At 45.0% G+C, this 19,708-nt stretch overlaps 1 protein-coding gene across 1 annotated transcript; it reads left to right on the top strand.

The window, feature by feature from the left end:
• Positions 1-15,489: 15,489 nt before the first annotated feature.
• LOC123445537 (uridine 5'-monophosphate synthase) lies at positions 15,490-19,147 on the top strand. The gene is made up of 6 exons (XM_045122527.1): positions 15,490-16,392; positions 16,917-17,000; positions 17,515-17,597; positions 17,681-17,768; positions 17,933-18,187; positions 18,841-19,147. The coding sequence occupies exons 1-6, from the start codon at positions 15,595-15,597 to the stop codon at positions 18,964-18,966; spliced, it is 1,434 nt and encodes a 477-aa protein (XP_044978462.1). The 5' UTR covers positions 15,490-15,594; the 3' UTR covers positions 18,967-19,147.
• Positions 19,148-19,708: the final 561 nt, after the last annotated feature.

Raw genomic sequence — 19,708 nt, 5'->3', positions numbered from 1 at the left:
CCATTGGAGTAAGAAATTTAAAAACTTTCCAAGTAGACCATATAGAAACTCTTGTAGTATTACAATTCTTATGAGTTTTTTGTATGTTGGTTGGTCGATTTGTAGTGCGGCAGCGGAGCGAGACTTTTCTGTCATTAATGACTTGAGAATGCAGTTTTTGTGAGCATGATTTTTCCCTGGCAGAAGTTGAGAGTGCAGTTTTTTTAAGTATGGTTTGTACTGTCATTTGATTTTATGGGGTTGCATAAGTGCGGTTTTACCGTCCTATGCTATTTTCTTCTTCCTCTTTGTTTTCTCTTGTGCACCTGATAATTTTGTTCTCCTTGTAGCTGTCAATGTTGGTTGTTAGTGTTCTTCTTGTTGTTGTTGTCTTTCATTTATGAGAACACCAAGCACTAAACAACCTCATGCCAAATGAAGTCCTGATCCACACCATGCCCATTTCTTCCATCAGCAAACGAATCTAAAACCACTTTAAATTTCAGAGAAACAACCATTATTTCCTTGCGGGGAGGATAAATACCTATTCGACAACTAGTAACTCATCACACTTTCCAACTAAAAAAAAACTCCTCACACTTTCAAATCCAAGAAGCCTTGATACTCAAACACGGAGGAGTGTGTTTCGTATGAAAGAAAAAGTTCCGCATCGCCTGAGATTTTTTTGCATGCTCAAGATAAGAAAATAAATAAATAAATAAGGCAATGTGCACATCAGATGTGGGTGGAGGATGGTTTGTAGAAAAAAACTAACGATTTCGAAGGCAAAGGCTTTATGTTATAAATTATGGGGGCACATACCGCAATGTCATATTGCGAGAAAAAGAATGTTATCTGCACACAGAGAATTCTCTTGATGATGTACTCTCTTGCACTTTTATTCCACTCGGAGATACTCAATTATGTAGACTCCTCTGGACTGTAATAAGGAAAGTGTAATCATGTGTATGGAAGGACAAGATTGGAATCCAAGTGCTCAGTGAAGTGTTGAGTCGCATAATAGATGGTTGAATTTGTGAGTGGTACTAGCTAAATATTCGTGTGTTGCAACAGAGGCAAATTTGTTGTGGCGAGTGGTTCATCGTAGGATTTTCTTTTATTAGGTTATGATTGATATATGCTACAGAGAAGGAATACATGGGCAAAGATAAGGGAAAAAATATGATGTGATTGGAATTGTGTTCGTACAACTATGTGAGGTGATTTTGTTGTTTGCTTGAAAGAGATCTTTAGATATTGACCATTTTTTCGACTTTCGTTGATTGCTTTGCAAATGATTTCTGTCCCTGAAAATAAAGTGATGGGGTCGGTTTGACAATAATAATAATGGAGATAGTCGTGTGATTTTAGAAGGTGACGCCGATACGGGAGGAGGGGGGAACTTTGCAATTCAAGTGTTATGGTTAGGTGGGAGGGGGCGACAATGGTCGGGGCTCAACACGGATATAGGGATGGATGGTGAAGATCAACAGTGGTGGCGGTTGTTTGAGGCGGCGGCGAGGTGATATGGGAGATTGTGGGTTATGCTGGTTGGAGCGGCTAGAGATTGAAGGCGAAGGGGGTGGGAGTGGGGGTGTTACAGATTGAAATGCGATGATGATCAAAATCAACTACGATTTGACTAGCCTATTTTTCATGCAAAAAAGCTAAGGCAATTATCATGTTTCACATGGGATTGTGTATTTTGGCTTCTGAGCTCACATGAGCCCATAAGTGAACTGTAAATTCATCAAAAATAGTAAACAAATTCAAAAAATCCAACCTATTTTGTGATGAAAGATGCTTGAGTTTGTGATGTCGGTGCGAACATTCAACGCATTTGAACATTGACAAGTTCTTGGTAAAAAAACACAAATTTAGGATATTTAAAAAAGTTTATTGTTTTGTACTGTTTGGACCTGATTTTTTTTCTTACAAGTACTCAGATGTCCAAATGAACTGAAACTTGGTATGGAGATGACTCACTCAAGCAGCTTTCGCCATAATTTCTTTTGATTTTTTTGACTTTCTCTATTTTTTTAATTTACTGTTTACACAGTGTAAATGAGCTCGGGAGCCGAATTGGATATTCGATTTCACATGTCCTTACAACCACATCCTTACAAAAAAAATCAAAATTTTGAGGGTATCCCCTCATGCATCCACCGGCGATGCACCATTAGCATAGCTCGATGTACCAGTTGAAATAAGTGGTTAGCTATCTCAAAGCGATGAGACGCGACATTGATACTCTGTTCGGTCAATAAATTTCCTTCCTTCATCCCCTACCTCTGCTTTTCATGCCATTCCCCCGTCCTCCGTCCTCCGTCGCCGCATCGCCCTTCCCACCCTAAACCCCGCCCAAAGCCCTAGCCACCCCCTCCGCCGCCATGCACGCCGCCGCCCTGGAAGCTCTCATCCTCGACCTGCACGCCATTGAGGCAGTCAAGTTGGGCACCTTCATGCTGAAGTCGGGCATCATCTCCCCGATCTAACTCGACCAGCGTGCGCTCGTCTTACACCCGTGCCTGCTCGCCTCCATCTCCTCTCTCCTCGCGTCCCTCCCGTCCACCCGCCCCTATGTCATCCTCTGCGGGGTCTCCAACACGACGTTGCCCATCGCCTCTGTGCTCTCCGTTGACCGTGGCCTCCCCATGCTCATGCGTCGCAAGGAGGTCAAGACCCATGGAACCGCTAAGTTCATCGAGGGCTCCTTCCGGCCCGGCAGGCCGTGCTCATCATCGAGGACCTCATCACCAGCGGTGCCTCCATGCTCGAGTCCGCCACGCCCCTCCGCGTTGGGCGGCTCGTCGTCTCCGATGCGTACATCGTTGTTGACTGCGAGCAGGGCGGGAGGGAGAACCTCGCGGCCAACGGGATTACCCTGCACTCGCTCATGACCCTCACCTAGGTGCTCGTCGTGCTACTTAAGCATGGCAAGGTGACAGAGGAGAAGGGCGGCGAGGTGAAGCAGTTTCTAGATGCCAATAGGAAGGTCACCGTGCCCGGCGCGTCGCCAACCACCGCTGCCAAGGATGATGATGGTGAGGGTTTGATCGGTACACCGTGTTGGAATTATGCCCTAGAGGCAATAATAAATATAGTTATTATTATAATTCATGTATCAAGATAATCGTTTATTATCCATGTTATAATTGTATTGAATGAAGACTTATATACATGTGTGGATACATAGACAAAACACTGTCCCTAGCAAGCCTCTAGTTGGCTAGCCAGTTGGTCAAAGATAGTCAGTGTCTTCTGATTATGAACAAGGTGTTGTTGCTTGATAACTGGATCACGTCATTAGGAGAATCACGTGATGAACTAGACCCAAACTAATAGACGTAGCATGTTGATCGTGTCATTTTATTGCTAATGTTTTCTGCGTGTCAAGTATTTGTTCCTATGACCATGAGATCATATAACTTACTAACACCGGAGGAATACTTTGTGTGTATCAAACGTCGCAACGTAACTGGGTGACTATAAAGATGTTCTACAGGTATCTCCGAAGGTGTTCGTTGAGTTGGTATGGATCGAGACTGGGATTTGTCACTCCGTGTGACGGAGAGGTATCTCGGGGCCCACTCGGTAATACAACATCACACACAAGCCTTGCAAGCAATGTGACTTAGTGTAAGTTGCGGGATCTTGTATTACGGAACGAGTAAAGAGACTTGCAGGTAAACGAGATTGAAATAGGTATACGGATACTGACGATCGAATCTCGGGCAAGTAACATACCGAAGGACAAAGGGAATGACATACGAGATTATATGAATCCTTGGCACTGAGGTTCAAACGATAAGATCTTCGTAGAATATGTAGGATCCAATATGGGCATCCAGGTCCCGCTATTGGATATTGACCGAGGAGTCTCTCGGGTCATGTCTACATAGTTCTCGAACCCGCAGGGTCTGCACACTTAAGGTTCAACGTTGTTTTATGCGTATTTGAGTTATATGGTTGGTTACCGAATGTTGTTCGGAGTCCCGGATGAGACCACGGACGTCACGAGGGTTTCCGGAATGGTCCGGAAACGAAGATTGATATATAGGATGACCTCATTTGATTACCGGAAGGTTTTCGGAGTTACCGGGAATGTACCGGGAATGACGAATGGGTTCCGGGAGTTCACCGGGGGGGGGGGGCAACCCACCCCGGGGAAGCCCATAGGCATTGGGGGTGGCGCACCAGCCCTTAGTGGGCTGGTGGGACAGCCCAAAAGAGCCCTATGCGCCATAGGAAGAAAAATCAAAGAGAAAAAAAAAGAGGAGGTGGGAAAAGGGGGAAGGACTCCTCCTTCCAAACCTAGTTGGACTCGGTTTGGAAGGGGAGAACTCCCCCCTTGGCTCGGCCGAAGTCCTTAGGGGTCCTTGGACCCCAAGGGAAGGCTCCCCCTCTTCCCCCTATATATACAGAGGTTTTAGGGCTGATTTGACACAACTTTGCCACGGCAGTCCGACCACATATCTCCACGGTTTTACCTCTAGATCGCGTTTCTGCGGAGCTCGGGCGGAGCCCTGCCGAGACAAGATCATCACCAACCTCCGAAGCGCCGTCACGCTGCCGGAGAACTCTTCTACCTCTCCGTCTCTCTTGCTGGATCAAGAAGGCCGAGATCATCGTCGAGCTGTACGTGTGCTGAACGCGGTGTTGGGGAACGTCGCATGGGAAACAAAAATTTCCTACGCGCACGAAGACCTATCATGGTGATGTCCATCTACGAGAGGGGATGTGTGATCTACGTACCCTTGTAGACCGTACAGCAGAAGCGTTAGAGAACGCGGTTGATGTAGTGGAACGTCCTCACGTCCCTCGATCTGCCCCGCGAACAATCCCGCGATCAGTCCCACGATCTAGTACCGAACGGACGGCACCTCCGCGTTCAGCACACGTACAGCTCGACGATGGTCTCGGCCTTCTTGATCCAGCAAGAGAGACGGAGAGGTAGAAGAGTTCTCCGGCAGCGTGACGGCGCTCCGGAGGTTGGTGATGATCTCGTCTCAGCAGGGCTCCGCCCGAGCTCCGCAGAAACGCGATCTAGAGGAAAAACTATGGAGGTATGTGGTCGGGCAGCCGTGAGAAAGTCGTCTCAAATCAGCCCTAAAACCTCCGTATATATAGGTGGGAGGGAGGGGAGGAGGCAGCCTCAAAACCTAAAGGTTTGGCCGAAATTGGAGGTGGAGGAGTCCTACTCCAATCCTACTTGGAGTAGGATTCCACCTTCCCACTTGGAAACTCTTTCCACCTTGTGTTTTTTCCTTCTCAAACCTTATGGGCCTTAGTGGGAACTTATTCCAGCCCACTAGGGGCTGGTTTATCTCTTCCCATAGCCCATGAGACCCCTTGGGGCGTGACACCCCTCCCGATGGTCCCCGGCACCCCTCCCGGCACTCCCGGTACACTACCGATGAGCCCGAAACTTTTCCGGTAATGCACGAAAACCTTCCGGTAACCAAATGAGGTCATCCTATATATCAATCTTCGTTTCCGGACCATTCCGGAAACCCTCGTGACATCCGTGATCTCATCCGGGACTCCGAACAACATTCGGTAACCAACCATATAACTCAAATACGCATAAAACAACGTCGAACCTTAAGTGTGCAGACCCTGCGGGTTCGAGAACTATGTAGACATGACCCGAGAGACTCCTCGGTCAATATCCAATAGCGGGACCTGGATGCCCATATTGGATCCTACATATTCTACGAAGATCTTATCGTTTGAACCTCAGTGCCAAGGATTCATATAATCCCGTATGTCATTCCCTTTGTCCTTCGGTATGTTACTTGCCCGAGATTCGATCGTTAGTATCCGCATACCTATTTCAATCTCGTTTACCGGCAAGTCTCTTTACTCGTTCCGTAATACAAGATCCCGCAACTTACATTAAGTTACATTGCTTGCAAGGCTTGTGTGTGATGTTGTATTACCGAGTGGGCCCCGAGATACCTCTCCGTCACACGGAGTGACAAATCCCAGTCTCAATCTATACTAACTCAACGAACACCTTCGGAGATACCTGTAGAGCATCTTTATAGTCACCCAGTTACGTTGCGACGTTTGATACACACAAAGCATTCCTCCGGTGTCCGTGAGTTATATGATCTCATGGTCATAGGAACAAATACTTGACACGCAGAAAACAGTAGCAACAAAATGACACGATCAACATGCTACGTCTATTAGTTTGGGTCTAGTCCATCACATGATTCTCCTAATGATGTGATCCCGTTATCAAGTGACAACACTTGCCTATGGCCAGGAAACCTTGACCATCTTTGATCAACGAGCTAGTCAACTAGAGGCTTACTAGGGACAGTGTTTTGTCTATGTATCCACACAAGTATTGTGTTTCCAATCAATACAATTATAGCATGTATAATAAACGATTATCATGAACTAAGAAATTTAATAATAACTAATTTATTATTGCCTCTAGGGCATATTTCCAACAGTCTCCCACTTGCACTAGAGTCAATAATCTAGTTCACATCACCATGTGATTTCAACGAATCCAACACCCATATAGTTCTGGGGTCTGATCACGTCTTGCTCGTGAGAGAGGTTTTAGTCAACGGTTCTGAAACTTTCAGATCCGTGTGTTCTTTACAAATCTTTATGTCATCTTATAGATGCTGCTACTATGTGCTATTCGGAAATACTCAGAATATCTACTCTACTATACGAATCCGTTTCACTACTCATAGTTATTCGGATTAGTGTCAAAGCTTGCATCGACGTAACCCTTTACGACGAACTCTTTAACCACCTCCATAATCGAGAAAAATTCCTTAGTCCATTAGTTACTAAGGATAAATTTTGACCGCTGCTAGTGATTCAATCATGGATCACTCTCTGTACCTCTCAACATACTTTGAGTCAAGGCACACATCAGGTGCGGTACACAGCATGGCATACTTTAGATTCTACGGCTAAGGCATAGAAGACGACCTTCGTCTATTCTCTTTATTCTGCCGGGGTCGAGTTTTGAGTCTTACTCAAATTCACACCTCACAACGCAACCAAGAACTCCTTCTTTGCTGATCTATTTTGAACTCCTTCAAAAACTTGTCAAGGCATGCATCTTGTTGAAACTTCCATTAAGCGCTTTTCGATCTATCTCCATAGATCTTTGATGCTCAACGTTCAAGTAGCTCAATCCAGGTATTCCTTTGAAAACTCCTTCCAAACAACCTTGTATGTTTTACAGAAATTCTACATTACTTCTGATCCACAGTATGTCAACCACATATACTTATCAGAAATTCTATAGTGCTCCCACTCACTTCTTTGGAAATACAAGTTTCTCATAAACCTTGTACAAACCCAAAATCTTTGATCATCTCATCAAAGTGTATATTCCAACTCCGAGATGCTTGCACCAGTCCATTGAAGGATCGCTGGAGCTTGCATACTTGCTAGTATCTTTAGGATCGACAAAACCATCTGGTTGTATCACATACAATGTTTGCTCAAGGAAACCGTCGAGGAAACAATGTTTTGACATCCTACGTGCAATATTTCATAAATAATGCATCAACTACTAACATAATTCTAACAGACTTTTAGCATCGCTACGAGTGAGAAAGTCTCATCATAGTCAACTGTTTGATCTTGTCGAAAACATCTTTGCGACAAGTCGAGCTTTTCTTAATAGTGACTTATCACCATCATCGTCTGTGTTCTTTTAAAGATCCATTTTTTTTACTCAATAGTCCTATGACCATCAAGTAGTTCTTCCAAAGTCTACACTTTGTTTTCACACATGGATCCTCTCTCGGATTTCATGGCCTCCAGCCATTTGTCGGAATCTGGGCCCACCATCGCTTTCTCCATAACTCGTAGGTTCACTGTTGCTCAACAACATGACCTCCAAGACAGGGTTACCGTACTACTCTGCAGCAGTACGCGACCTTGTCAACCTACGAGGCTTGTAGTAACTTGATTCGATGCTCGATGATCAACATCATCAGCTGTCACTTCAATTGGTGTAGGCGCCATATGAACAACTTCCTACGCCCTGCTACACACTGGTTGAAGTGATGGTTCAATAACCTCATCAAGTTCTACCACCCTCCCACTCAATTCTTTCGAGAGAAACCTTTCCTCGAGAAAGGATCCGTTTCTAGAAACAAACACTTTGCTTTCGGATCTGAGATAGGAGATGTACCCAACTGTTTTGGATATCCTATGAAGATGCATTTATTCGCTTTGGGTTCGAGCTTATCAGACTGAAACTTTTTCACATAAGTGTCGAAACCCCAAACTTTCAAGAAACGACAGTTTAGATTTCTCTAAACCTCAGTCTATACTGTGTCATCTCAACGGAAATACGCGGTGCCCTATTTAAAGTGAGTGCGGTTGTCTCTAATGCATAACCCATAAACGATAGTGGTAATTCGATAAGAGACATCATAGTATGCACCATACCAAATAGTGCGTGGCTACGACGTTCAGACACATCATCACACTATGATGTTCCAGGTGGCATGAACTGCGAAACAATTTCCACATTGTCTCAACTGTGTACCAAAACTCGTAACTCAGATATTCATTTCCATGATCATATCGTAGATAGTTTATCCTCTTGTTACGACGAACTTCACTCTGAAACGGAATTGAACTTTTCAACATTTTAGACTTGTGATTCATTAAGTAAATACTCCTGTATCTACTCAAATCGTTAGTGAAGTAAGAACATAATGATATCCACTGCGTGCCTCAGCACCCATTGGACTGCATACATCAAAATGTATCACTTCCAACAAGTTACTATCTTATTTCATCTCAATGAAAACAAGGCCTTGCTCATGTGGTATGATTTGCATGTCACTAGTGATTCAAAATCAAGTGAGTATAAAGATCCATCAGCATGGAGCCTCTTCATGCATTTTATACCAACATGACTCAAGCGGCAGTGCCACAAGTAAGTGGTACTATCATCATTACCTCGTATCTTTTGGCACCAATATCATGAACATGTGTAACACTACGCTCGAGATTCGATAAACCATTGAAGGTGATTATTCTAGAAAATAGAGTAACCATTATTCTCTTTAAATGAATAATCGTATTGCAATAAACACGATCCAATCATGTTCATGCTTAACGCAAGCACCAAATAACAATTATTTAGGTTTAACACCAATCCCGATGGTAGATGGAGCGTGCGACGTTTGATCATATCAACCTTGGAAACACTTCCAACACGTATCGTCACCTCGTCTTTAGCCAGTCTCCGTTTATGCCGTAGCTTTCATTTCATGTTACTAATCACTTAGCAACCGAACCGGTATCCAATACCCTCATGCTACTAGGAGTACTAGTAAAGTACACATCAACATCATGTATATCAAATATACTTCTTTCGACTTTTGCCAGCCTTCTTATCTACCAAGTATCTAGAGTTGCTCTGCCTTTAGTGACTGTTCCCCTCATTACAGAAGCACTTAGTCTCGGGTTTGGGTTTAATCTTGGGTCTCTTCATCAGTGCAGCAACTGTTTTGCCGTTTCACGAAGTATCCCTTCTAGCCCTTGCCTTTCTTGAAACTTAGTGGTTTTACAAACCATCAACTATTGATGCTCCTTCTTGATTTCTACTTTCGCAGTGTCACACATTGTGAATCGCTCAAGGATCATTGTATCTATCCTTGATATGTTATAGTTCATCACGAAGCTCTCTCAGCTTGGTGGCAGTGACTTTGGAGAACCATCACTATCTCATCTGGAAGATTAACTCCCACTTGATTCAAGTGATTGTCGTACTCAGACAATCTGAGCACACGCTCAATGATTGAGCTTTTCTCCTTTACTGTGTGGACAAAGAATCTTGTCGGAGGTCTCGTACCTCTCAACAAGGGCACGAGCATGAAATCACAATTTCATCTCTTTAGAACATCACTTATGTTCCGTGACGTTTCAAAACGTCTTCGGTGCCTTGCTTCTAAGCCATTTAGTATTTTGCACTGAACTATCGTGTAGTCATCAGAAACGTGTATGTCGGATGTTCACAGCATCCGCAGACGACGCTCGAGGTGCAGCACACCGAGTGGTGCATTAAGGACATAAGCCTTCTGCGCAGCAATGAGGACAATCCTCTTCAAAGTTTGCTACTATCAACTTTCAACTAAATTTTCTCTAGGAACATATAAAAACAGTAGAGCTATAGCGCAAGCTACATCGTAATTCGCAAAGACCATTAGACTATGTTCATGAAAATTAGTTCAATTAATCATATTACTTAAGAACTCCCACTCAAAAAGTACATCTCTCTAGTCATTTGAGTGGTACATGATACAAATTCGCTATCTCAAGTCCGATCATCACGTGAGTCGAGAATAGTTTCAGTGGTAAGCATCCCTATGCTAATCATATCAACTATACGATTCATGCTCGACCTTTCGGTCTCATGTGTTCCGAGGCCATGTCTGCACATGCTAGGCTCGTCAAGCTTAACCCGAGTGTTCCGCGTGTGCAACTGTTTTGCACCCGTTGTATGTGAACGTTGAGTCTATCACACCCGATCATCACGTGGTGTCTCGAAATGAAGAACTGTCGCAACGGTGCACAGTCGGGGAGAACACAATTTCGTCTTGAAATTTTAGTGAGAGATCACCTCATAATGCTACCGTCGTTCTAAGCAAAATAAGGTGCATAAAAGGATTAACATCACATGCAATTCATAAGTGACATGATATGGCCATCATCACGTGCTTCTTGATCTCCATCACCAAAGCACCGGCACGATCTTCTTGTCACCGGCGCCACACCATGATCATCCATCAACGTGTTGCCATCGTGGTTGTCGTGCTACTTATGCTATCACTACTAAAGCTACAGCCTAGCAAAATAGTAAACGCATCTGCAAGCACATATGTTAGTATAAAGACAACCCTATGGCTCCTGCCGGTTGCCGTACCATCGACGTGCAAGTCGATATTTCTATTACAACATGATCATCTCATACATCCAATATATCACATCACATCATTGGCCACATCATATCACAATCATACCCTGCAAAAACAAGTTAGACGTCCTCTAATTTTGTTGTTGCATGTTTTACGTGGTGACCAAGGGTATCTAGTAGGATCGCATCTTACTTACGCAAACACCACAACGGAGATATATGAGTTGCTATTTAACCTCATCCAAGGACCTCCTCGGTCAAATCCGATTCAACTAAAGTTGGAGAAACCGACACTTGCCAGTCATCTTTGAGCAAAGGGGGTTACTCGTAACGATGAAACCAGTCTCTCGTAAGCGTACGAGTAATGTCGGTCCAAGCTGCTTCAATCCAACAATACCGCGGAATCAAGAAAAGACTAAGGAGGGCAGCAAAACGCACATCACCGCCCACAAAACCTTTTGTGTTCTACTCGAGAAGACATCTACGCATGAACCTAGCTCATGATGCCACTGTTGGGGAACGTCGCATGGGAAACAAAAATTTCCTACGCGCACGAAGACCTATCATGGTGATGTCCATCTACGAGAGGGGATGTGTGATCTACGTACCCTTGTAGACCGTACAGCAGAAGCGTTAGAGAACGCGGTTGATGTAGTGGAACGTCCTCACGTCCCTCGATCTGCCCCGCGAACAATCCCGCGATCAGTCCCACGATCTAGTACCGAACGGACGGCACCTCCGCGTTCAGCACACGTACAGCTCGACGATGGTCTCGGCCTTCTTGATCCAGCAAGAGAGACGGAGAGGTAGAAGAGTTCTCCGGCAGCGTGACGGCGCTCCGGAGGTTGGTGATGATCTCGTCTCAGCAGGGCTCCGCCCGAGCTCCGCAGAAACGCGATCTAGAGGAAAAACTATGGAGGTATGTGGTCGGGCAGCCGTGAGAAAGTCGTCTCAAATCAGCCCTAAAACCTCCGTATATATAGGTGGGAGGGAGGGGAGGAGGCAGCCTCAAAACCTAAAGGTTTGGCCGAAATTGGAGGTGGAGGAGTCCTACTCCAATCCTACTTGGAGTAGGATTCCACCTTCCCACTTGGAAACTCTTTCCACCTTGTGTTTTTTCCTTCTCAAACCTTATGGGCCTTAGTGGGAACTTATTCCAGCCCACTAGGGGCTGGTTTATCTCTTCCCATAGCCCATGAGACCCCTTGGGGCGTGACACCCCTCCCGATGGTCCCCGGCACCCCTCCCGGCACTCCCGGTACACTACCGATGAGCCCGAAACTTTTCCGGTAATGCACGAAAACCTTCCGGTAACCAAATGAGGTCATCCTATATATCAATCTTCGTTTCCGGACCATTCCGGAAACCCTCGTGACATCCGTGATCTCATCCGGGACTCCGAACAACATTCGGTAACCAACCATATAACTCAAATACGCATAAAACAACGTCGAACCTTAAGTGTGCAGACCCTGCGGGTTCGAGAACTATGTAGACATGACCCGAGAGACTCCTCGGTCAATATCCAATAGCGGGACCTGGATGCCCATATTGGATCCTACATATTCTACGAAGATCTTATCGTTTGAACCTCAGTGCCAAGGATTCATATAATCCCGTATGTCATTCCCTTTGTCCTTCGGTATGTTACTTGCCCGAGATTCGATCGTTAGTATCCGCATACCTATTTCAATCTCGTTTACCGGCAAGTCTCTTTACTCGTTCCGTAATACAAGATCCCGCAACTTACATTAAGTTACATTGCTTGCAAGGCTTGTGTGTGATGTTGTATTACCGAGTGGGCCCCGAGATACCTCTCCGTCACACGGAGTGACAAATCCCAGTCTCAATCTATACTAACTCAACGAACACCTTCGGAGATACCTGTAGAGCATCTTTATAGTCACCCAGTTACGTTGCGACGTTTGATACACACAAAGCATTCCTCGGGTGTCCGTGAGTTATATGATCTCATGGTCATAGGAACAAATACTTGACACGCAGAAAACAGTAGCAACAAAATGACACGATCAACATGCTACGTCTATTAGTTTGGGTCTAGTCCATCACATGATTCTCCTAATGATGTGATCCCGTTATCAAGTGACAACACTTGCCTATGGCCAGGAAACCTCGACCATCTTTGATCAACGAGCTAGTCAACTAGAGGCTTACTAGGGACATTGTTTTGTCTATGTATCCACACAAGTATTGTGTTTCCAATCAATACAATTATAGCATGGATAATAAACGATTATCATGAACTAAGAAATTTAATAATAACTAATTTATTATTGCCTCTAGGGCATATTTCCAACACGCGGAGGTGCCGTCCGTTCGACACTAGATCGTGGGACTGATCGCGGGACGGTTCGCGGGGCGGATCGAGGGACGTGAGGACGTTCCACTACATCAACCGCGTTCACTAACGCTTCTGCTGTACGGTCTACAAGGGGTACGTAGATCACACATCCCCTCTCGTAGATGGACATCACCATGATAGGTCTTCGTGCGCGTAGGAAATTTTTTGTTTCCCATGCGACGTTCCCCAACACACCGAACGGAAGGGCTTCCAACCACACCGTCGACGAAGACAAATTGCTTTGCAACACATGGTTGGAGGTGTCTATGGATCCCACCGTTGGAACAGATCAAACTAGAGATACACATTGGCTTCGGATGAAGGAGTTCTTTGACACATACAATAGGAGTGGAATTGAGCGCACCGAAAGATCTTTTCGGTCCTGGTGGTCGACGATTAACGAAGATTGTCAAAAGTGGACGGCGGCAATGACGGCGGTTGATAGGATAAATCCAAGTGGCACTAATGATAAAGATAGGGTGAGTGTCATTTCCATTGCCTCCCATGCATCTTGTGTTCATGCTTCATCTTTTATGTCATTTTCAACATCTTTAGTGATAACTTGCTCTTTTGTTTATAGCTCAAAATTGCACAAAACTTGTTTGGAGGAGAAGAGAAGAAGACCAAGAAAGGCAAACCGAAGAAAGGAAGAGCATTTGTGTTGCCCCATTGTTACGAGGTGTTGAAGGATCAATAGAAATGGAAAGACCGCGAAGACAAGAACAACAATGCAACTATTGATTTGGACGATGATGACAATGAGGCATCAAGTGATGACGGCAAGAGGAGCCCTACACCAAACTCGATTGCCTACTCGAAGCCAAAAAGATCACAAGGAGAGAAACTAGCAAAGGATAAGAAGAAGATGATGATGAAGAGATAAAGAGTGCTATGGAGGCTATTGTGAAGGCATAAAGGAAGCAAACGAGGAGAGGAGGGTGGCAAGGAGCCAAGAGTCGGCAGCCGAGGAGAGGAGGGTGGCGACCGAGGAGAGGAAAGTGGCATTGAAGGAGAAAAAATTGGCCATGAAGGAGCAAGCATGATTATTGGAATGGGAGAAGCACTCTTCATGAACACATCCAACTTTGACGAGAGGCAAAAGGAGTACATCAAACTTTGTTGTGATCAACTCTTGATGCAAAAAAGAATGATGTGCATGGGAGGCATGTGAGGCATGAGAGGTATTGGAGGCATGGGAGCACCTGTGGGGGGCATGGGAGGCATGGGAGCATCCATGGGTAGCATGTGAACATCCATGGAAGGCATGGAAGCATCCATGAGTGCCATGGGAGCACCCACGGAAGATATGGGAGGCATAAGAGCATCCATGGGAGGCATGTGAGCATTCATGGGTGGCATGAGAGCACCCATAGGAAGCATGGAAGCACCAATGGGAGGCATGGAAGTTTTCATGGGAGGCATGAGAGATTTTCATGGGATGCTTTGGAGCTAGCATGGCATCGAAGGCATGAGAGCTTCCATGGGTGCTCCCGCGAGAGACATGAGTTTTGTGTCTCTCATGGTGGCATGGGAGCACCCATGGAAGGCATGTGTGGCATGAGTGCTTCCGGTGTGCCTCACACGCCTTCGCATGATGCATTTATTGATAGTGCAAACACCATCCGACTTTCGGAGATGACAAACAAAAGAAAGAAGAATCAGAAGAAAAAAACGAAAAAATCGAAAGAGGCCAACGACGAGGAAGATGATGAGGAATGATAGTTCATGTTTAATTTATTTGTGTGAACTTGTTTGCCATGAACTTGTGTGTGCTTATTTTATTTATGCAAACTTTGCATATTTTAAATGTTTGATCATCTTGCATGTACGCGTACTTGATCTTTTACAACGCCTGTTGAAGCGGCAGTTGGCACATTAAAATTTTACAACGCCCGATGAAGCAACTGCTCACTCGCGGGCAAAAACGGCCGTTACAAATGTTGTAAGAAAAATATTAACGCGACCCATCTGTTGGGATGCTCTAACGACAAGATTAAAGTGTTCAACTTCAACACACAAACAAAAATCCTTTAAATGCCCTGAAATCGAACAGAAAAAAGTTTCAAATAAATAAATAAATAAAATTAAAGTTACACTGCCACGTTAAGCGTTTTCCAATGCCATCCGTTTGGAATATTGGATTAAAGGCTTGACAGCGATGAGACGCGCCGTTGATACCCCGTCCGGTCAATAAATTTCCTTCCTCCATCCCCTACCTCCCCTTTCCATTCCATTCCCCCCGTCCTCCGCCGCCGCGTCGCCCTCCCCACCCACCCACCCCAAACCCCGCCCAAAACCCTAGCCGCCACCCCACCCCACCCCCACCCCCGCCATGGACGCCGCCGCCCTCGAAGCCCTCATCCTCGACCTGCACGCCATCGAGGCCGTCAAGCTCGGCTCCTTCGTGCTCAAGTCGGGCATCACATCCCCGATCTACCTCGACCTGCGCGCGCTCGTCTCGCACCCGCGCCTGCTGGCCTCCATCGCCTCCCTACTCGCCTCCCTCCCGTCCACCGCCCCCTACGGCATCCTCTGCGGGGTGCCCTACACGGCGCTGCCCATCGCCTCCGTGCTCTCCGTCGACCGCGGCCTCCCCATGCTCATGCGCCGCAAGGAGGTCAAGACCCACGGCACCGCCAAGGCCATCGAGGGCTCCTTCCGCGCCGGCGACACCGTGCTCATCATCGAGGACCTCGTCACCAGCGGCGCCTCCGTGCTCGAGACCGCCGCGCCCCTCCGCGCCGAGGGGCTCGTCGTCGCCGATGCGTTCGTCGTCGTTGACCGCGAGCAGGGCGGGAGGGAGAACCTCGCCTCCAACGGGATCACGCTCCACTCGCTCATGACCCTCACCGAGGTGCTCGCCGTGCTGCTCAAGCACGGCAAGGTCACTGAGGAGAAGGCTGCCGAGGTGAAGCAGTTTCTAGATGCCAACAGGAAGGTCACCGTGCCGGGCGCGGCGGCCGCCGCCGCCAAGCCCAAGGTGGTCAGGAAGGGGTTCCCTGAGAGGGCCGGCTTGGCCAAGAACCCCATGGGGAAGAAGCTGTTCGAGGTGATGGAGGCCAAGCAGAGCAATCTGTGTGTCTCCGCGGATGTTGGGACAGCCAAGGAGCTCCTTGAGCTTGCCGAGAAGGTATAACACAGGTGCAATTTGTTGTGTATTGGTGTTAGTCAATTGATGGGTCAGATCTACACGCTTCTACATCAAAAAGTTATTATTATATAATTATTATAATTTATGATCATCTGATGACATTGAGCAGAATTGACCATTTCAGCAAGTTATAACAGTACAATTTGTTGGGTGTTGATTTTGGTCAATTGATGGGTTTGAGATTTCAACACCTATACTTCAGCAACTTAAATTATGTTTTGGGATGGAGTCATACAATGTACATGGCCATTTCCCGGATCTCTTAATATTAAGATAGGACTGTTGTGTGGGCTAGTATCAGTCTCCTGAATTAGGTAGGAACCTAATTTGGGTGTGCAAGACCGCAGTCCTTCAGCGTGTGCATGACTGGTGACATCATAACAACCTTTTCAGTTGTATTATGTAGTATGATATTTTCTGTGCTTGGATGCTGCTGTGTAGTGACATCACCAGAACTTGTCCTTAACACAAGCTTTGACCAACGTTTTATGATTTTTATGCAGGTTGGTTCTGAGATTTGCATGCTGAAAACCCATGTTGATATCTTGTCGGATTTTACACCTGACTTCGGCACCAAGCTTCGCTCGGTATGCTCTCTTATCATGCAATTTCGTCTCTTCTTTTAAGTTACAATGATGCTTCTCTCAGATGGTACCTTTGAATCTTTGTTTTTACTAGTAAAATGTCAGTGTCAACAATAGTCTTCCATTTCGTTTGTCAGAAATCTGCTGTAGCACCTTCATGTCTATCAGAGTGGAATTCCTTTCTTCATACTATTCTGTTAGGGAGCATGTTTGGTTTCTGTATTTGTTAGAGGCTCGTTGTTTAATCCATTATGTACTGTCAATGTAATGTTCTCCATCTTCCTCCCATTTGGAAACAATCAACCTGTAACCAACTACGATACCAAGGCAATTTACCCTCTTAGATCTGGTTTTAGTTTATATATTCTTTGACCAGGACCTGAATTTATTTTATCAATTACTACTGGAGCTGTTTTCTACTATAATGTGTCAATCTCTGTCCAATAAAAGCTGTTACCCTACCTTGGACTTCTTAATGTCACATTCTTCATGTAATGGAGCTCTTTGTTTTTTTAAGATTGCTGAGAAGCACAACTTTTTGATCTTTGAAGACCGCAAGTTTGCTGACATTGGAAATACAGTAACGATGCAATATGAAGGGTGAGAAACGCATTCTAAACTATCTTCTCTTTCTATTTGCATATGTATGCAGGGTGCTCAGTTTTTTTAAAACTTTATTTCAGAGGAATATTCCGCATATTAGAATGGGCTGATATTGTTAACGCCCATATAATTCCTGGGCCTGGAATTGTTGATGGTTTGAAGCTTAAGGTATAGTACACTTTAAATGTCCTATAAGCAGCTAATGTTCTGTCCCTAAATATAAGAAAAACATCTTATATTTAGGGATGGAGGGAGTATAAAGTTAATTTTGCAGCTTCAATTAGCTTGTTTATTATAGTGCTCACTGTAACAGTTTTGTTGTGGTATTGAAGGGTTTACCGAAAGGCAGAGGGCTACTTCTGCTTGCTGAAATGAGCTCAGCTGGCAACCTTGCTCAAGGAGATTACACTGCAGCAGCTGTAAAGATTGCTGAGCAACATTCAGATTTTGTAATTGGATTTATATCAGTAAATCCTGCATCTTGGTCATTGGCACCATCAAGCCCAGCATTTATCCATGCCACCCCTGGAGTGCAGATGGTTTCTGGAGGAGATGCTCTCGGGCAACAGTACACCACCCCATATTCTGTGAGTCTAATCTTCTCATTACAAAGTGCTTTCTTCACGTATCTTCGATACATTCAAGTTTCTGTCGAGCATGAAGTTGACTTGGCAGTATTATTTCTGTATGTACTATGTTGCACAAAAATTTCGTTATTGTGCTATCTGCTGGTTAATATAATAACTTGCAAAGCTTGAAAGTGACATTTGTCTTTGGATTATGTACTGGTCACATGTACCAGTATGATTTCCGTCAGCTGCTGAGAATTTGCTAGAAATGGCGCACAGCTGTGTGCTGTTATGGAGTATTGACTGCGCTGAGATAATCCATATGTTAGCTTTCTTACTACAGTAGCATGGCTATACTTTTCTCATGCTCACACGAATAACATAATCAGGATCAGCCTCGTGGTCTAGATTGCCATTAGCTGAAGAATTTCATTAGAAGATAACGTTTAATTTAGGATTCTCATGCACAACATAGATGAACGCATGCCTGTTTCCTGTTTGGTATACTGTACTAGTACACCCTCTGTATCAGAATATAAGATTTTTTTTTGATACAAAGAGAGTATAAAAAAACGTTTATATTCTGAACTTGAGTTTGTTTGTCTTGGACTGTTGCATTCTGCTTATTATCTGCCGCTGTGTCTCACCTGCAACTTGGATGTGTCACGCAGGTCATAAACGACCGAGGCAGCGATATAATCATAGTCGGTCGCGGTATCATCAAGGCGAGCGATCCTGCTGAGACGGCGAGGGAGTACCGCATCCAAGGGTGGCAGGCATACCTATCCAGCTTGTGAGGAAAGATGCTCCTCAAACGCCTCTCTGTGTAAACCCAAACGTGCTGGATTGATGTAATAAGAGTGTCTCCTGTCGGCGCTGAGTGGTTTCCCCCCTTGCGCCTGGTTTTGGCGGCACGCTTTGTTTTGGGGAAATAATTTTAAAGTCGCGGTAATAGAAACCAGAACGTTCCCATGAAAACTGCTTGCTTGCTCCTTGCTGCTCATGCCCTGTGGCTGCGTGCTGCTTCGGTCTTGTGATGCCTGTGCTTTACCACAAAGTCAATATTGTTTGCTGGTAGGAGCAGCTTTGAGATTGAATCAGGTAGGTTTTGAGACAAATTAGCTGTTACTCCCTCCGTTTCTAGATATAATCCTTTCTAGAGATTTCAATACAGATTACATTATGGGAAATGTTTTCAACCAACCGGCGGATTCTGTTGTGTGCGATGTGAAGGGGCGGGGCACGTCTATATATCGCTTCATGCGAGCTGGATCAATTGCTTGTGTGGGGAATATGATCCCTGGTTTCTCTTTTCTTTTTCTTTTTTCCTTTATCTTTTTAATTTCTGTTTTTAATTTAATTTTTTCTATTTATTACTTCCTCTGTCCCAAAGTAAGTGACGCAAATTTTGTATTAAGTTAGTATAAATTTTGTACTAAAACAGCGACACTTACTTTAAAAAGGAGGGAGTATTTTCCTTTTCTAATTTTACGAACATTTCTTTGAACCCAGGAACAGACCATTCTTTTCAAATTGGGT

Source organism: Hordeum vulgare, chromosome 3H (genome assembly GCF_904849725.1).
Source record: "Hordeum vulgare subsp. vulgare chromosome 3H, MorexV3_pseudomolecules_assembly, whole genome shotgun sequence".
NCBI lineage: Eukaryota > Viridiplantae > Streptophyta > Magnoliopsida > Poales > Poaceae > Hordeum > Hordeum vulgare.
Note: the sequence above shows the minus strand (reverse complement) of the source record. Positions and strands in the feature narration are given on the sequence as shown.

Coding starts and splice junctions, on each gene's coding strand:
- LOC123445537 (XM_045122527.1), top strand. CDS start 15,595: ATGGACGCCGCCGCCCTCGAAGCCCTCATCCTCGACCTGCACGCCATC. Junction 16,393..16,916: donor TCCTTGAGCTTGCCGAGAAG/GTATAACACAGG, acceptor ATTTTTATGCAG/GTTGGTTCTGAGATTTGCAT. Junction 17,598..17,680: donor GTAACGATGCAATATGAAGG/GTGAGAAACGCA, acceptor ACTTTATTTCAG/AGGAATATTCCGCATATTAG.